The sequence below is a fragment of the Salarias fasciatus genome, chromosome 6 (genome assembly GCF_902148845.1).
Source record: "Salarias fasciatus chromosome 6, fSalaFa1.1, whole genome shotgun sequence".
In the NCBI taxonomy this organism is placed as follows: domain Eukaryota; kingdom Metazoa; phylum Chordata; class Actinopteri; order Blenniiformes; family Blenniidae; genus Salarias; species Salarias fasciatus.
Genome location: NC_043750.1, coordinates 32,931,883 through 32,950,259, shown reverse-complemented (window position 1 = coordinate 32,950,259; position 18,377 = coordinate 32,931,883). Strand labels below are relative to the sequence as shown.

General features: G+C 46.5%; 1 protein-coding gene across 1 annotated transcript; it reads left to right on the top strand.

The window, feature by feature from the left end:
• Nucleotides 1–192: 192 nt before the first annotated feature.
• Nucleotides 193–17,006, top strand: LOC115390853 (cartilage acidic protein 1-like). The gene is made up of 14 exons (XM_030094880.1): nt 193–294; nt 1,238–1,444; nt 1,531–1,727; nt 1,840–1,976; nt 2,072–2,228; nt 2,298–2,438; nt 3,277–3,413; nt 3,488–3,624; nt 3,712–3,794; nt 4,473–4,573; nt 4,668–4,836; nt 5,051–5,196; nt 15,886–15,925; nt 16,024–17,006. The coding sequence occupies exons 2-14, from the start codon at nt 1,248–1,250 to the stop codon at nt 16,029–16,031; spliced, it is 1,650 nt and encodes a 549-aa protein (XP_029950740.1). The 5' UTR covers nt 193–294; nt 1,238–1,247; the 3' UTR covers nt 16,032–17,006.
• The last annotated feature ends 1,371 nt before the right edge of the window (nt 17,007–18,377 follow it).

The following is an 18,377-nucleotide window of genomic DNA, read 5'->3' as shown; positions in this document are numbered from 1 at the left end:
ATATCTTAAGCTTGCGACGAAACAACTACAAATCCCGACGCTTCAAATATACGTAATAGCTAATCCAGCTCAACGATTGGTCAAAATCCTGACAATCCAGACAGCGCTTCGCTGATTGGCTGATGTCCTTTCGCGTTACACAAGCTGTTTCATAAATATTAGAAACACGAGTTATGTAAGGATACACCTTTTTTTTTTGCAAAGGGATGTGATTACAGAGGTGCATAATCTCAGTTTAACCGAGCAGAGAGGCGAATAATCCCAGTTTCAGGATCAGATCTGCACACTGACACGGTAAGAGCTCAGACACACTGGAGGAATGAGCAGCCTGCTCATGCATGTCTTATTTAATTATACTTAGTATTATACCGTCCATCAATTAATTATATGTATCATAAATGCACTAATATTGGTAGCAACCATGAGTCGCTCTTCCTGTTTAATTGTTTTTGGAAGGTATCGCAACAAAATAATGTGCAGTTACTTTCTTTAAAAAAAGGGGAAAAGAGAAATTATAATTTGAGATTAAAAGAAATGTCTACATAGATGGACTATCACAGTTTTTCTACAAAAGAGTGATTGAAAAATCCCCCGGTTTAAGCAATAACCTACACAGTATGCATGAATAAGGAGATTTTTTTTTCTTTTTTTAATTAATTATCGAGATTTTCCCCTGAAACTTGAGATCTTTCGTTTTTATTTGAAGAAACTGTGGTCTATAATTACCCTCTTGTTTCAAATTGACAAGATCCCTTCAATTCCCACCAACCCTCTATAATGGTTTCCATTCCTATTTCATTTAAGTTTTCATTTTTTTCCTTTTATTAGCACCGAATAAGCATAGAATTTCAATAAAATACAACTAATGAAATCAAGCTGTGAAGAAGAGGATTGGCTCAGGGGCCTTATATGAAACTCTCAACATGAAAAAAAATAGCTGTAATGAAAGTAAATATGGCAAATAATTATTGAATAGCAAACAGAGGAAGGAGTTAATAAAAACAATCACCTAAACCGCATAACACTTCAGTTTAGAATGTGTGAGATCCTATTGACACAGCAGACAGTTTATTTAGCCTTAGAGAGGGCCAGCCACCTATTTACTTGATGATCCTTGCCTTGACGCCTTTTTCAGATGTGCTGCTGTTTAAAGCTTTTGTTTCTGTGTGTTTTACAGTTTTGTGTTCCACATCTTGAGCCAGGGCTTATGAACTGCTCTTGCTGTGTGTCTCATCAGGTTTGCAGCCATGTGGGCTTCAGGTCTGTTGCTCTCCCTGCTCTCACTCTGGCCCCCGTCCCGCGCCCAGAGCCCTGCGCCCCTGTTTCAGGTTGTGACACAGACCATGCTTCCCCCTGACCCCGTGCACAATCCCACACAGCTCAACTACGGGATGGCGGTGACAGATGTGGATGGAGACGGGGACCTGGATGTGGTGGTGGCAGGGTGAGGGAGGAACTCATCACAGACAGGAGGGAGGAAACGGCTCATGTTACCACGTGTGATGATTCCAGTTTATAATATGTGCACAGGTACAACGGACCGAACCTGGTGCTGAAGTACGACCGCGCTCAAGGCCGGCTGGTGAACATTGCTGTCGCTGACTCCGACTCTCCTTACTATGCACTGAGGGACGTAGCAGGAAACGCCATCGGGGTCACTGCCTGCGATGTGGATGGAGACGGCCGAGAGGAGATCTACTTCCTCAATACAAACAACGCCTACTCCGGTAAACTCTGCTCCCAAAACCTTTCCCCACCAAAAATAGAAGCAGTACTGATATCATCCACAGCGAGATTGATGTGTCTGTCATTAAAAAAAGTGTTTATTTATTTTCACAGGAACTGCAACGTATTCAGACAAGCTGTTCAAGTGGCGTAACGGCCGCTTTGAGGACCTGCTGAGTGACAAGCTAAATGTGGATCGTGGTGTAGCAAATCAAATGGCGGGACGTTCGGTCGCATGTGTCGACAGAAAGGTTCGCGAAGCCAGGTCATTTATAAAATCTCACAGTTTCATTCTTCTTCTGTGTTCTGTGAGTGGGTCAACGTTCCTTCTGCTGTTCCTCTGCAGGGAACGGGCCGCTACTCGATCTATGTGGCCAACTACGCCAGAGGAAATGTCGGCCCCCACGCCCTCCTGGAAATGGACGAGGCTGCCAGCAACCTGGCCGAGGGCGTCGTCGCGCTGTCCAACGTTGCCGCGGAAGCCGGGGTCAACAGATTAACGGGTGAGGGGTCACGCTGGGAGGCTTGAAGGGGGGAGCAGCAGAGGCGCTCACTCTGGGCTTGTCCTGCAGGCGGCCGCGGTGTGGTGGTCGGACCCATCCTGAGCGAGTCCAGGTCCGACGTGTTCTGCGACAACGAGCACGGCCCCAACTTCCTGTTCAAGAACAGCGGCAACGGAGACGGGACGTTTGTCGACGTGGCCAGACAGGCAGGTGAGAAGGAAACATCCAGCCGCTACAGCCTGGACGGGTCGACCGGAATCCCAGGAAGTCAGACACATTCGGACGCACAGTGAGAACATGCAAACTCCACACAGATATTCCAGCAAGCACAAACTGAACTGGGAATATTCTTGCTAAGCTCTGCACTACTGGCCAGGATGAAACAGAACTCATCAACGCCTGGCTGCGCTCAAGGTGTCAGGCTTTAACAAAGTGTTTATTTTCTGTTGTAAACAACAGAAAAGAGGCTAAAAACTGAAAATATTTACTGTTTTTCATCTTATTTCTAACCAGTGACAAAGTAGTAAAACTATTTATGAGGTTAAAGTCTTTTAATGTGACATCTAAAATTTGGTTCTTGTTTGTTTGATTATAATTTTAGTTTTTCTGTTGCAAAATTCGTATTTTCATATATATTTGTGGGAAAAGCTTTGTCTTGAAATCATTTTGTGACATGAGACGTGGTCACTGTAAAACACTGAACAAACTACTGAAGATTATCAACAAGAAATCTTCTTTTTTTTTCAGAGATGCATCAAATTGCATTTTGTACAAAAATGATCGCTGAATGAAAATATTTCAATCTTGCTGTTACAGAGGTGTGCACTTAGAGCGTCTTTTTGTTTTCTTGAATTCACTGCATGAAGAGTTACGCCTCTTTTTAAAAATGTTTCATAAGGCCGCGTTTCATAATGTCCTGCCTTTAATTATGCAAGATTGTTATTTGTCGGCTAATTGTCAGCACATTATGCAAAGATGACAGCCTGGTAGAGTTAAGGAAGTAACTGGAGATGAACAGAATGAACTGAAGCTGTCGTCACTTTCCAAGGCGTGGGGGACTCGTACCAGCACGGCAGAGGAGTGGCGCTTGCTGACTTTAATGGCGATGGGAAGACGGACATTGTGTACGGGAACTGGAACGGCCCGCACAGGCTTTACCTGCAGACCGGTGACTCTAAATTCAGGGTGAGAACAAGAAACTGGAGCACAGAGAGAAGGAAGCGAGCAGGATTCTGACTTTAACGCGTTGCTCTGTACAGAATATTGCAACAGGAGGATTTGCGGCGCCGTCGCCGATCCGGACCGTCATCGCCGCTGACTTTGACAACGACAAGGAGCTGGAGGTGTTCTTCAACAACATCGCCTACAGAGAACAGGCGCCCAACAGGGTGTTCAGGTAACAGATCCAGCAGCCAAGGAGTGTCACATGCTGACAGCAGGATCGTTGTTTCAGCTGTTTATGGATGCTGCTGCGTGTTCTCAGGGTGTCCAGGAGAGTCGGTGCGGATCCTCTGATCCAGGAGCTCAACGTGGGAGATGCTAAAGAGCCACAAGGCCGGGGAACAGGTCAGAGGTCACCACGCTCAGAAGATTAGTATTAGAATGATGGAAGGTGAACTACTTTCATGGTTTTGTTTCCATTGTGGTATTAGGAGATGAGCACTGAAGCATTTATAATGATGAGAGTAATGGGAATGATTCCTGAAGCTCTTCAGACTTCAGTGCTGTAAAAGGAAGAGGAATATCGATTATTATCGCTATTATATGACCAGTATGATGGCTTCTTTTTATTGATCTTTGAAAGACCTAGAATATGTTGAACTAATGTAAAGCAATAAACAATATATGTAATGTTTAGACAAGAGTATGTCATTTGATTTAACAAAAAAAAAACCCTGACAGTATTTGCAGTCTTGTCTTTTTTATATTTTGATAGAAGTCGCCCACAGAAATATGTTTAGATAAAATGTTTGTGAATGTTGTATTTAGATGAAAATAGAGATAATTTATCACCATCAGACATGAAAACATTGTAAAATGTGCATGTTTTCATCGATCTGCAGCATCAGGGCAGATGTGAGGTCCAGGTGAAGTGGAGATGTTTTGTTCTCTCGTGAGACGAGTTGCGGTTACGGAGCTTGTCTGTTCCGTGCAGGGATGTGTGTTACCTCGGCTGCTTGTGTTTGATGTTCAGAGATGAAACAGCCGAATACGCTGGATGACCCCTTTGTGTGTTTCCACCAGGCGGCACAGTCACAGACCTGGACGGAGACGGACGGCTGGAGCTGCTGCTGGCGCACGGGGAGAGCCTCCGGCAGCCCATCTCAGTCTTCAAGGTCACACAGGTACACACAGATACTGCGCGTGTGTGTGTTTGTGAGTGTGCGTTACTGTGTTGTCTTAACTACTCATAAGCTGACCATTGACGTCTCTCGTCAGGGCTCCTCCAATAACTTCCTGCGAGTGATTCCTCGCACCCAGTTCGGCTCCTTCGCCCGCGGTGCGAAGGTCACAGCCTTCACCGGTCAGAGCGGGGCGCTCACGCGCATCATCGACGGAGGGTCCGGGTACCTGTGTGAGATGGAGCCTGTCGCACACTTTGGTTTAGGTCAGTCCCCGAATGCGCTTCGTTTTATCAGAAAAATTTTTTAGAAAAGATCGAAATTGAAAGAAAAGCAGTATTTTTTAGCTCACAGCAACATTTGAAACTGTAACACACGTTGATGTGACGTTTTCTCATTTTATACAGTTTTTTTTCTAACAATATTTACCACACTGCACATGAAAACAAGCCTGTTGTGTGACTGTGGCTGATTTGACAGGAAGCGACGAGGTGAAGGTGCTGCAGGTGTCCTGGCCGGACGGCTCCACCTCCACCCGGCCGCTGCGGCCGGAGGAGATGAACTCGGTGGTGGAGGTGCCGTACCCCGCCGAGGGAGAGGTGTCTGTGCTTTCCAATGACACGCAGGTACACAGTGTGGATCCGCCCGACGAGTTATGAATGTGTGTATGACCGCGGTCGCTCTCTGTGAGGAGACTCATGAACTCACAACAACACAAATTTCACTCCATTTTTCAATATTTTCTACTTTTTCCACCTATCATATTGAAGGGTTTATTCTCTGTCTGGGAGAGGATGAAATCAGTCGGAGGCGAAGTCCAGCAGAAATGATGTCTTTTATTACAAGATGCGCAATCAGGGAGCAGATTCACACAGTTCAGAGTCTGTAAGTGAAAAAGCCGAAGCGGTTCTCATCCATCACTGTCTTATACCTTCTCTGAGGTGTGGTCACTATTACATCAGTTACTAAGAATCTTCTGAAGAGCAGCATTAAGCAAAACAAATCCTTAATAAGCAGCCTGTGCAGGGGTCATAATGACCTGTACCATTATGACCCGTACCAGGCCGTGCAGGCACTGCCATCCCAGCAGGACACATCAGCAAGCAAAAGCTTCTTTTAACAGTACAGAGTATCACCAGTGTATTTTCACCCTTCAGTCCCCCTTTGAACTTTGTAAAAAGTTCACAAAGCATGTTAAAAAAACCCATACAAAATGCATTGTTATAAAATCCATATAAATGTCACAAAAGCGTTATAAAAATCCATATAAAATGTTGCAAAAGCGTAGCCTTCTCGATCCGGGTTATCTCACATATGTACTGGATGGAAAACCTTTCCTCCAGGAACTTGAAACCTTCACAATACCACAGATCACAACTCCAGCAATGAGCATAAGATTATATATTTTCCAGTAGAAAACAGCAAATGAGCAGAAATTTTGATTTTGTGAGTCCCCCTTTGAGGTTCACTAGAACCTCACACCACCAATCAAAATTTAGAGAGCAGGACCATCCTGATCCTGTAAAGGGATATGTACGTATGGCGGATTACCACAGTCATCAGTGAGCAGCAGGGTGTACATCCCAGAGCTGACTCCATTAGACACCGTTTTGTCAATGAAGCGTACGCAAAGGGAGCGCATGCATGGTACACCGCAGCATCCACATACTATGAGGACTGATAAGAATATTGCGGCAGACATAAAGAAAGCCACAGCGAAAGCACGCCATTTACCGAAGGTCTTGTCTAGCCATTTATTAAACCAATCATCTACACCAGAGTGTGCTTTCATTTCTGCCGAGAGAGCTCGCAGGCCTTGCAAAGCTCTAGTAAGGGAACCATCCGGGGCAGTATTATTAGGAATGAAGGTACAACAGGTGTCTTGGAACATGGAGCACACGCCACCTTTTTCTGCTAGCAAGAAATCCAGGGCCACTCTATTCTGGTACGCCATGAGAGAAGTAGCAGAGAGTTGTTCATGAGTTGCATCCACTGCATCCCTAGTAAAATTAGCCAATCGCTGGACATTATAGTGAATGTAGTTAATTCTCTCTGCATTCTTGGGGGCCTGTACTGCCGCACCTGACCAGCCGTCGGCTACCTCATCCAATAGTTTAAACTCAGGGGGAATATTTCTCGGTTGGCCAATTGCATCAAAATAAACGGGAGAGGCGCCTAAAATGGAGTCCATGTTAGATCTAACGTCCCGTTTCTGGAGACGGTCGCGAGCATGAGCAGATGGGAAAATCAGAGAAATGTCCTCCAATTGATGGGCCGAAATAGGGGTAATAGAAATTGGCATGATGAAGGACATGAGGATGCAGACTCCAGTCCAGTTGGATGGAAGGGTGCCGAGAGCTGTTCTATGACCACGATACCACCAAACATCGGACCGAGCCACAGCCAAGTTCACCGCAGAGCTAACCGAGATATTGGTGTGGCAAAAAGTACCTACGTCAACAGTGCCAACCTGGGGTCCCCCTCCTGGGCCATGGAAGCAGGTAAATCGGAAAGCTGAGACAGGTGTAAACTGTGGAGCGACATCCAGAGCGTTAGTAACTGGATACACATGATCCAACCATGTGCAATTCTCCGAAGGTACATCCTTGGACATAATGTCAAGCATACAATGTGTGGCGTTGGTGGAATTGTCCATTATCGTGGGCGTCATCACCAGGGTGGGTCTAGCTCCCATACACACCAGGCAATCCCCTTTGTCTGCAGCCTGAGCAGCCTGTTGGGCTGTATGCAGCCACTCATTGTCCATGATTCTACCTGTTTCAAATGCAAACAGGTCGTTAATGTCCCACTTGGTGAACGAATCCTTGCCTGCATCAGATGCAGCCACAAGGCCCTTTGGGTGGTAATTTCCTGTTGTTGGTGTGGAAGCGTTCGTCGCGCAAATTATCAAATACCAATGAGCGTCGGTCCTGGCATAGGGTGCTAATGTAAAGGAGAAACAAGTATGACTGATTCCGGCCAAAATATTTGCCTTCTGAGTAGGGACAGGACTCCAGTCAGAGACTTTCTTAAACGAGGTCAGATCTACCGTGAGAAACATAGTGTGCTCGGTACGAGACATCAACATGATTTTCTGGAAATGTTGGGAGTAAGGAGACAACCCCCAATATGGTGTCCAACCTGACTCATCTACTACCAGATTATTCCAAGAACGGTCATTTTTCTGACCCCAAGTGACAAACCATTGTGTCCCCAAGTACGGCGAGGAAGAAAATCTCGTATCATCTAATTTTGAAAGATCTATTTTAATTACTGATTTGCTACCTACAGGGATGCAGACATGAACTAGACCAACAATTTGGTACATGTCACAAGTTCCCTGAGGTGGTCGTCTAGGATTAGGTGGTGCGGCTCTTCTCCTTCTAACCCTAGGAAGGGCTGTTATGTTTGAATCAGTGGCAAGTTCCGAACCATTGATTGTAGTTGGGGTTGGACTCAGGGAAGGTGCGGTATCAGTAGACTGATACCTTTCCCAGGGACGTTCCAGACAGATCAAAGCTATAGCCACACACAGAGATACAAAGAATACAAACCACATTGTCCTTCGCGTGAGCCACGGGTCACCCCAAGGTGCCCACCTAGGTCGGGATCTGCTCGTTAATGCAGTGTACCGGTTCATAGTTTCCTGCAAAAATGAACACACACAACAAAATACAAAGTAGGAGGGTCTTCCACCCTTGCCCTACTTAATTCTTGCGTTGGTAGCTTGGCACGCTACTTGGAGGAGGGTGAGCGCTCCGGTATCCTCACCCCCTTTCACCTCTCGATGTTCCTGGAATCTTGTCTTCTGAGGCTAAGGGTGGACTACCTTGCCTCTCTCTCGTGGGGAGCGTTATTCTGGCTCCTTGTTGTCCGGTTGAAGCGTAGTCGGGACGGTGTGACTTAGATGGTACCACGTGTCACCCTTTCCTTTGAGCCGGACCGCGTGGGAGGTACGTTCCGTCACCTCGTATGGTCCAGTCCAACGGGGTTCAGACCACTTCCTCTTGTAGGCCTTCAGCAGAACGTGAGTCGCACCACCGTCTTCAGTCACATGGGGCGTTGATTGTGACTCTTCAGGACCTCTGGCGTTCTGGAACCTGGAATTATAAGCACTCACAACATCAGCCATGTCATGCTTACCTTCACCAGTCTTTGTGGGCAACGGTCCTGTCGGTCCTGGGAAACTCCGCTGAGTGTTAAGTTCATACGGAGACATTCCTCTCCTAGAACTTAAAGACATTCTGACAGACATCAGTGCAAGAGGGAGCGCCTTTAACCACGTCAGTCCTGTTGAAGTCATAATTTTAGCCAGTTTTTCTTTCAAAGTTCTGTTCATTCTCTCCACCAGTCCTTGGGACTGAGGATGGTACACTGAACCGAATTTGTGCCTGAGCCCAAGCATCTTTTCCACCTCTTGGAGGTGTGTGTTTTTGAAATGTGTACCATTGTCAGATCTTATTAGTTTGGGGAACCCATGGGTTGGAATATAATGGTTTACCAAGGCTTTTACCACATTCTGTGCTGTTTCTCTCCTGCATGGATATGCTTCTGGCCAGCCTGAATAGCTGTCCACAATTACCAGTAGGTACCTGTACCCATTGCAAGTGGTGATCATGTCAGTGAAGTCCATTATCACCTCAAGTCCAGGTCTCGTCAGATGTGGTCTCGCATTGTTCTCAGTAGGTTTTGTTGCAGGTCTGGAGTTGTGACACTTACATATAGTACAGTTGGACAGTTCTTCATGAACCACATGGGTCATGAAAGGGTGCCACCAATGTTGTAGCCTGCGCAGGACTTCCTTTTGACCACAGTGATCTGGTAGATGTGCCTCCTGGATCATGGAGATCAGTCGGCTTTGTGGTATTGCTGGCTTGTCGTGACCTGTCCACAGTCCTTCGTCACTCACCTTTGCTCCTCTCCGCAACCACATCGACTTCTCCTCAGGAGACGCCTCTTTCTGCCAGTCCTGTAATGCTTCTGGTGTATGTGGGAATGATGTGGGTCCTTCTGTGTGTGGACCTGCTTGGATCATCTGGTTAGCGTCGGCTGGGCTGTAGCCTGCAGTCCGCTTTGCCACTCTGTCGGCTTCTTCGTTACCTTGAGAGACCTTGTCTCGGGATTTGGAATGTCCCTTACATTTTACAATTGCCACCTTTGAGGGGAGCAGCAATGCCTGATGTAACTGCAACACTTCCTCCTGGTACTTGATAGGCATTCCTGTTGCTGTAAGAAACCCTGCCCTCAGCCATTCACTCAGTGCCACATGTACTACGGTGCATGCATACGCCAAATCTGTGTAAATGTTCACTGTTTTTCTTTCTGCCAATTGGAGTGCTTTAGTTACAGCCAGAATTTCTGCTCTCTGAGCTGATTGTTTACCCTCAACGAGTTGTGTGTGTAATGTCCTGTATTGTCCTGTTCTGTCTGCTGATGGGGAAATGTCCTGGACGACTGCATAAGACGAGATTAGACCATCTGGTCCTTTATAGCAGCATCCATCTGTATAGATGTCCATGTCTGCGTGTAGTATGGCATCTGCAAACAGTCCTTCTCTGATTGTTTGTTGTTTTGCAGCTACATCCACGCAGTTATGTGGATGGCCTTCCTCCTCATCCAGTATCAGATCAGCCATGTTGACAATGGATGACGAGAAGAAAATGTGTGGTTGATGCAGTGTCGCTTCAATCTTCCTTTGTCTTCCTGAGGTCATGGAGAACAGTTTGCTTGTGACATAATGCATAACACTATGTTCTGTGTGAATGTGTAGTGGGTGTTTCAGCACTACATGCGATGTTTTTTCCACCAATCTCGCCAGAGCTGATGCAAAGGCTGCACAAGTAGGATGTCGTTTCTCATAGGGTTGTAATGCTGTAGACGCATACAAACAGACTATTCTATTCTCCCCCTTCTTCTGATATAAAATAGCAGAAGCAGAGGATGCCTTGGCAGAGACATCAAGATGAAATGGGATTGAATAGTCGGGGATAGCTAGGTCAGCAGCAGTGGACAATTTCTGTTTTAAGGCAGTAAAACAATGTTGAGCATCAATAGACCACTGAAGAGGGGCTGAGAGGTTACGCATACCAGCCTCATTGACCATTTGGCGCAATGGCAATGTCAAAGAAACAAAATCTGGGACGTGGTACCTGGAAAAATTTGCAAGACCCAGGAAACTCAACATCTGTTTAACAGTGACTGGCTGAGGATGAGAAAGAATGGATGAGCGATGGGAGGACGAGAGGCCAGTCCCAGCAGCAGAAATGAGACGGCCAAGAAAAGATACCTGTGCTCTGGCACATTGAACCTTTCCTCGGGAGCATTTGAAACCTTTGGAATGTAGCCACAGGAGGAGAGATTTTGTGGCCTCCAAACAAGTTGATTCAGTTGGGGCGGCCAGCAGGAGGTCATCGACATACTGGACCAGAAGAACACCATCCGGTAAAACCAGACCCGTGAGGAGAGATTTCAGAATGGCGTTGAAAATGCCTGGGGAGAGTTCAAAACCTTGAGGGAGACGCGAGTAGGAGTACTGACGTCCCTTCCAGGTAAACGCAAAAATGGGGGCGACTGTCGGAGAGAGCGGGAGACAGAAAAAAGCGTTAGCCAAGTCAATGCAGGTAAAGAATTTATGAGAGGGGGTCAAATCTCCGAGAGCAGAGAATGGGTTAGGTACAGGAAGTTGGGGAGTAGTAACCGCAGCATTGATGGCCCGGAGGTCATGAACCATGCGGTACTTACCCTCTTTCTTCTGTACGGGGAGGATGGGAGTGTTCCACGGAGAGGGCTCCGAAAGTGGAACGAGAACACCGGCTTCTAGGAGACCGTCAATAGTCTCCGATATCCCTTCCTCGCCAGCCGGAGAGGTGGGATACTGCTTCTGATAGACTGGTTCTGGGTTGAAAGAAAAGGTGACAGGTTCTATATTACAGAATCCAACGTCCGTTGGAGAAGATGACCAAACCGAAGGTGGGAGGGAGTCCAACATGGACTGAGCTCCATCTGCATCGGTGGTTTCACGACCATGAGATCTGTCCATGGTCACATGTTCTGGAACAGCATCAACATTATGAAAGGTACAACAAACACAGTAGGCATCAAGAGAGGAGCTGTACAGGAGGTTAGGAATTGGTGTGCGTCGCCAATCGGGAGCTTCCACACAGGACTTAGTGAACGGCCCTAAGTCTTTCGCGGTGTGTGTGGCGGCAACGAGGAGTGAGATGTGTGGGTGACAGGGAAGTACCCCTGGGTCCTGGGGCGCCTCCATCTGGTACCACTTTCTTTGGGTAGGTGTAAGCGTCACTCCTAATGCCACACCTGGTTTTCCAATATACATTTGATGTACCGATAGAGGCCAAACACGACCCGCGACCTTGTAGAATTCATCTGCATAGACTGGATCCTCATTCCTGTCATAAAACAATGTACAGTGATATGGGTCAACCAACGGAAGGTAAGGTCTGAGCGAGCGAATCCACGGGCGCCACAGGTCGAGCAGCTCCACACATGAACCCCAGGAGGGCGTGGCAGAGTCGATCAGAGCCCAGTAAACATCAGCCAAAGGTCTCATTGGCTCAGGAAGTTCTTCATTTGCTTCCATCATCAGCATGCTGTCCGTTTGCTGACTACAGTGAAGGGTGGAGCCATCAGGGAAGATCAATATCATCCCATCAGCTGTGCACTTGATCATGGGGCACAGACGAATGAGCAGATCACGGCCGAGGAGGTTAATGGGACACTGTGGAGCAAAAATGAAGCTGTGGCGAGCTATTTGGGAGGCAATCGTGACAGTCACAGGGGAAAGAAAGTGCAGGTCGTTAGGCTTTCCTTCAAAACCAGTGAGAGAGACAGTCTTCGGGGTGATGCTGGCACCTGGTGGTAGGAGATGAATAGAAGAATACCTCGCACCGGTGTCCACCATAAAGTCAATGTCCTTCCCTTCTATCCTCAACGTCAGACAGGGGTCCTGCAAAGCCTCTGTCCGCACTGGTTCAGGATCGCGTCACTGTGGATATTGTCCCGCTGATCCCTGTGGGCCGGGCTGCTGCTGAGGAACAAGGTGCATTTGGGGAACCTGGGGTTGTTGGTTACCTGTCACACCAGGCTGTTGGAACCCCTGTGGCTTGGGTCCTCCGTAGCCTCCTCTACCTCGTGGAGATCCTCTTCCTCTCGGCCTGTTGTTCATAGGCTGACGGCAGACACGTGAGATGTGTCCGGGCATGCCACACCTCCAGCAGTACACGGTGTCACCACCCTGACTCGGGATACCACGTGGACCCGCCGCCCCCCACGTCTCCGGTGGCCCCATATACATTTGTGTTGTCATTGCCCCTCCAACATATGGTGTGGGATCAGGAACCAGAATTGGTGCTGACTGTGGGGGTGTCTGTGTGTTATCAGTGCAGGGCATCTGTTTATTTTTACTGCCCGCTGCTTTAATATTCATGTCAAGCAATTTGAGCTCTAAATTGCCTTTGTGTGTGGCTTTGGCCTGTTGTTCCTCCTGCCAGGTTCTCAGATGATGCGTAGTGTGCGTTACCCATCGAGCATGTTCCGCTCCAGGCAGATCCGGGTTGTCCTTCAGCTTGGACACCACAGGGGCCGGCAGTCCCTTCATCACCGCTCCCCTAAAAATCTGAGAGTGCAGAGGTGAGGCGGTGGGATGCTGTCCGGTCCTCAGCGTGAAGTCCTCAGAGGCCTGGGTCATAAATTCATTCGGAGTCTGTCCTGCTTTGGGGGAAAACACCAAATCAGCATAGACACACGCCGGAAGAGGGAAATACCCCTTCAGACAGTCAGACAGCTGGGTGGTGGAGCGGGTTGCCAAAGGTTCAGCCGGGTCATCTCTGTCCCAGCCAAGCTGGGCCAACACCTGCTGACGGTCCGCGGCACTACAGCATCGGGTCAGAAGTCCCGTGATGTCACCTTTGGACAGTTGCTGTCCTGCCGTTGCCTTGGTCAGGGCCTGCAGCCAAGCACCACCACCGTCCTTAATACTTGGGAGAGAAGAAGCAATAGTGGAGAGGTCAGTTACAGAGAAAGGAGTGTATTTAACTTTTACTCTTCCCCCATGTCCTACTGTTGACATTAGTGGCATGGCAAAGTTCAGTTCATCATCCTCAGCCCCACCATCATCCTGTTTTGGCGTCCCTTTGATCTGGGCCTCAAGTCATATTTGATCTTAGGCGGTCCGAGGTCTGGCGGTCCGCTGGCTGTAAGGCGGCTCATGGTCTCGTCGACCTCTTTTAACATCCGATCCACCTTGTACATCTGTTCCTGTTCCCAGCGCTTGACGTCGTGTTGTTCCCTGAGGCGCTGCATCTCTCTCTGGATCTCTGCTTCATTGGCATCCTCCTCCTCTGGTGGAGGATTGTTTACAGTATCGGCGCGCAGTCGCTGTTTTACCTCCTTCTTCTGTTGTCGCCATTGTTGTAGAAGAGCCTCGCTGCCCAGTAAATGTGTTGCGTCCACGCCGGGGTTACCCTGTTGCATGGACAATGTTGTGGAAGTAGGCTTGGGTGTGGATTGTTGTTTGTCTGTGCGTGAGGTTACTGTTACTTCACATAATCCCTCATCATTAGTCCAATGACCCTCTAATATTCCTTTTTTTATGTGCAGGACTGGAAGCTGCAGAGTGGGTTCTGGTGTGGAAACAAATGGATTATGTGGTGAGAATGGAGCTGTCACAGGAATATAGGGTGGTGGCTGCATCTTACCACCAGGTGGAGTCAGATAGTCTCCAGGAGGAGTTGTCAGTGGGAGGAGTGGATACAAAGTAGGCGTCGTGGGCTGGTTCTCAGTCACAGGTGAAGGCACGCCCTCAGTCTTAGTCTCCGTCAGAGGAAGAGTCGCTTCCTGTCTCTCGCCAGCGCTCGAAGAGGAAACTTCCTCCCCACTGGACGGGCGGGCACCGCCCTTCGCTCGCTGCGCGGCGCAATGTCCCATTGCCATGCATCGTGAAGCTTCCAGCCACTCATCAATCTTCCGCAGCGCACTATCTGTTTTACGAGCATTCCCCAGCAATCCTGTCTTTCTGCCGTCTCCCAAAGCCTTTTTCTTCTTCAAACACGACTCCTCCACCTTACGCATTAAATCATACAAGTCAACAGCTTTCCACAGCGGTGGAAGAAACCCAGACTTCACACTCCCCTCCACCCACTCTCTCAGCTTCCTCTCCCTCTTTTCTCTGTCCTTCGGATGTCCATTCACTACGCCTATCTTACAAATCGCAGCCTCCACTTGCTGACCAAACGAGGCATTGTTTTCCGATTTCCCAACATCATTCAGATCAAACCAATCTATCTCACGATCAAATTCTCCGTCCATTATTTAATTATTTAATTATTTAATACACAACACAACTCTTGGATCCAAATATCACCCACACTGGTCGGTTTTTATCTTGAACCGCCGAAACAGGAAACAGCAAGTTTTTCTCTCGAACTGCAAGAAACGGAATACACAGTTTTTCTCCCGTTAACTGTCAAACGGCACACGGACCAGTTTTCATCCCGAACTGACAAACGGCAATCACACTAGGGTTTATTCTTTAAAACCCTCACACCAAAATACAGACCAGTTTCTCTCCCGAACTGACAAACGGCTAACAGACTGATTTTTTCTCGAATCAACAAACGGTATCCCAGTGGCCACAATTTTTTTCATCAGTTCTGCTGGATTACCACACGAAAATAAATTCTCAGGTTACTCGGCATCTTACGCCAAGACAACGGTCCTCAAAATTCTGAAGGAAAAATCCTTCTTACCTTTAAGGTTCACCCGGGTGATTTTGCAGACCGTCGTCGGGGCTCCGTCGCCGAGTACCGAAAGTCCTTCCTCCCAGTATCCACTTCTTTTCCAATCAGTTCAATGAAAATCACGTCGGGGTCACCAATTGAAGGGTTTATTCTCTGTCTGGGAGAGGATGAAATCAGTCGGAGGCGAAGTCCAGCAGAAATGATGTCTTTTATTACAAGATGCGCAATCAGGGAGCAGATTCACACAGTTCAGAGTCTGTAAGTGAAAAAGCCGAAGCGGTTCTCATCCATCACTGTCTTATACCTTCTCTGAGGTGTGGTCACTATTACATCAGTTACTAAGAATCTTCTGAAGAGCAGCATTAAGCAAAACAAATCCTTAATAAGCAGCCTGTGCAGGGGTCATAATGACCTGTACCATTATGACCCGTACCAGGCCGTGCAGGCACTGCCATCCCAGCAGGACACATCAGCAAGCAAAAGCTTCTTTTAACAGTACAGAGTATCACCAGTGTATTTTCACCCTTCAATATCTAATCAACCCGACTGTGTTCACAGTGTGGAACTGGCTTTACTGTGAGGGACGGCCGCTGTGCAGGTAAGGAGTGACTTTGTTAGGTCATTATCAGTTTTAAAATATATTTATTTTATGATTGATTTCTCTTTTTTTTTATTTATTGTGTCATGTTTCTGCAGGTCTTTGAGGATAATCGCATGACATGCAGTACAGAGTCAGCTGTTACAGAGAACATGTCTTTACATTTCATTTGGTCTGTGCTTGAAGAAAGGGGCCTTGTTTTTTCTTTACTCCATGAGTAGGTTTATCTATTTGTTACTTTTCACAAACTTTTTTCCTTTTTCCCGCTTTGAATAAACTTCTTGTCATCAGTCTGCTGATGGAGTGGAATTATGATTCGTTTAAGGCTTACATCAATGCACTGGTCTCCAGGAGGAGAAACTGTTTTTCCTGCTTCCGAAACACCAAGTATTCACACACAACCTGTGTGTCTTCGGTTTGCTCTGAAATTTGTTGACACAACAGCACAAATAAGAATAAAACAAACTCTGCGCGAAATGAGTGAAGCAAGCAGCAGGTTGTGTGGGTGAGGATGAAACGTGGAAAGTTGTGTGTGACTGGACATTTCGGGAATAATCGAACTATATGTAAGAACTTGTCTGATCTCTTCTGCTTGTTCTTACCTAAAACAAAAAAAAAATGATGACCAGTATGTTCTCAGATCAAATGTGATGGAATAAGAATCGGGTTCATGTTTGTGGAATGTATTAGAAATACTCCCAGTACTCCACTTTAATATTTTGATTACTTTCCAGTTGCAATGCGGTTTACACCATGTAATACTTTTTAAATCATGAATTGAATTTTGATTAATACTAGAATCTTTATACCTGCATTTTTTTGGGGCATGCAAGTTTATTATTTAACTGAATTTTTAAACATTTTACAAATTTGTTTGTGCTGAATTCCATTGTTTATTATGGTAAACTGAGTCAAAAGTGAACAATGTAGCAACTAATGCTAGTTTTTCATGAAGTTGTTCATAATGACAGCACTTTTTATTTAGTATAAGTTAGAAAACGGAACAACACTTGTTCTACCATACTGTCACCCTTTTAATAAAAATAAATGACCACTACGGTTTTGAGGAAGATACTGTGCTGCTTTCTTCTTCTTCATTTCCTGTGCTCATGCTTAAACTCTCTTCATAATGCTGTGTCTGAATCTTGTGTGTTTCTTTGTGTCTTCTTCCACCATTCTTCTGTTGTTCTCCACTCCCATGTCCCTGCAGCGCTGGATCCATTTTTTTACGGTCTCCGCTCTGCTGCATCCCCGAGCGAAGCCTCCAGCTTCAGGATGGCAGACCTGAGGTGAGAACAAGCCGCGGTGCGAGCGAGCGTCCTGCTTGGCAGGCAGCAGCGGTGCCTCTGTTTATCACAGGAAGGTGTTGGGACATTTCTCAGACTGGACTCTGTATGCATGCTGGAAAGGATGAATGAAAAACTGGGGTTGTTGCCGAGGCCTGCTGGCACGCACACGTGGAGAGAGAATTTTGTGCAATACAAGCAAAAATTAAATCAAAATGTACTGTTTGTAAATACTTTGCACGCGGCAATGAAAAATGAACATGCATAAATACTAGGGATGCACGATATTATCAGCACAATATCGGTATCGGCAGATATGAAAATTTCACAGCCGATAAGTTGACGTAGTAATTGGGCGCGTGCGGTGACATCCATAGTGCGCCAAAAAATTTAAATTTGATCAACTTGTGAAATTACAAGCTTACCTGGATGAGCTGCAATGTAGTGTTTCTGAACTCATAAAAAAGAAGTTACTCTCTCTGGTACAAACCTCTTGAGACATTTGATCCAAACGCAAAGTCAGACTGGATATTACTACTTTGATCCGCCACACTACCATGAAAAAAGTGCTTTGTTTTTGACCGGGACTTATTCTTTGACTCCCATTTTAAACAAGTCTGCAAAGCTGTGTCTCTAAAATCAGGAACACGTTGGCTCACAGTGACGCCACCAAATGAACTCCTGCATTTGTTACTTCCGCAGTGGACTATGTTAATCCACTAATACCAGTGTGCCTGAATAACTTCTTGATATAACCAATCCATAGGTTAAGGTACGTGGAGACCTTAAGAGTTTCTTGTCGCTCTGAACTAAACTATACTGCACTTGCATTGGACTAACTTTGTGTCTCTCCTGCAGCCTGTTTGACTGTCGAATGGAAGCTTGTGATCACTACCTCTTGCATGTTTGTTTATTCTCACTTATTCTTTTACTCCAATTAGTCTGAATGCAAAGAAATCAGTCTTTTCCAGGTAAAAACACCTTTTTTAAAAACATTATACTGTTGCAGCTTTATTTTCTCTCTCTGTCTTTTCTTTTTTATGTAGATTGCATGTGACGGCTTTGTTATAATCAACATTATATGAATAAAATCACATCATAACGCTTTGGCTGCTAATGTACTTTATAGAAGAGGAAATGAAGCTGACCTCAAAGGCAACAAAACG

Bases quoted from the DNA above. Each gene is read 5' to 3' on its own strand.
- LOC115390853 (XM_030094880.1), top strand. From the start codon at position 1,248: ATGTGGGCTTCAGGTCTGTTGCTCTCCCTGCTCTCACTCTGGCCCCCG. The intron at 2,229-2,297 runs GTGAGGGGTCAC...CTTGTCCTGCAG, and splicing joins CGGGGTCAACAGATTAACGG to GCGGCCGCGGTGTGGTGGTC. The intron at 4,574-4,667 runs GTACACACAGAT...GTCTCTCGTCAG, and splicing joins CAGTCTTCAAGGTCACACAG to GGCTCCTCCAATAACTTCCT.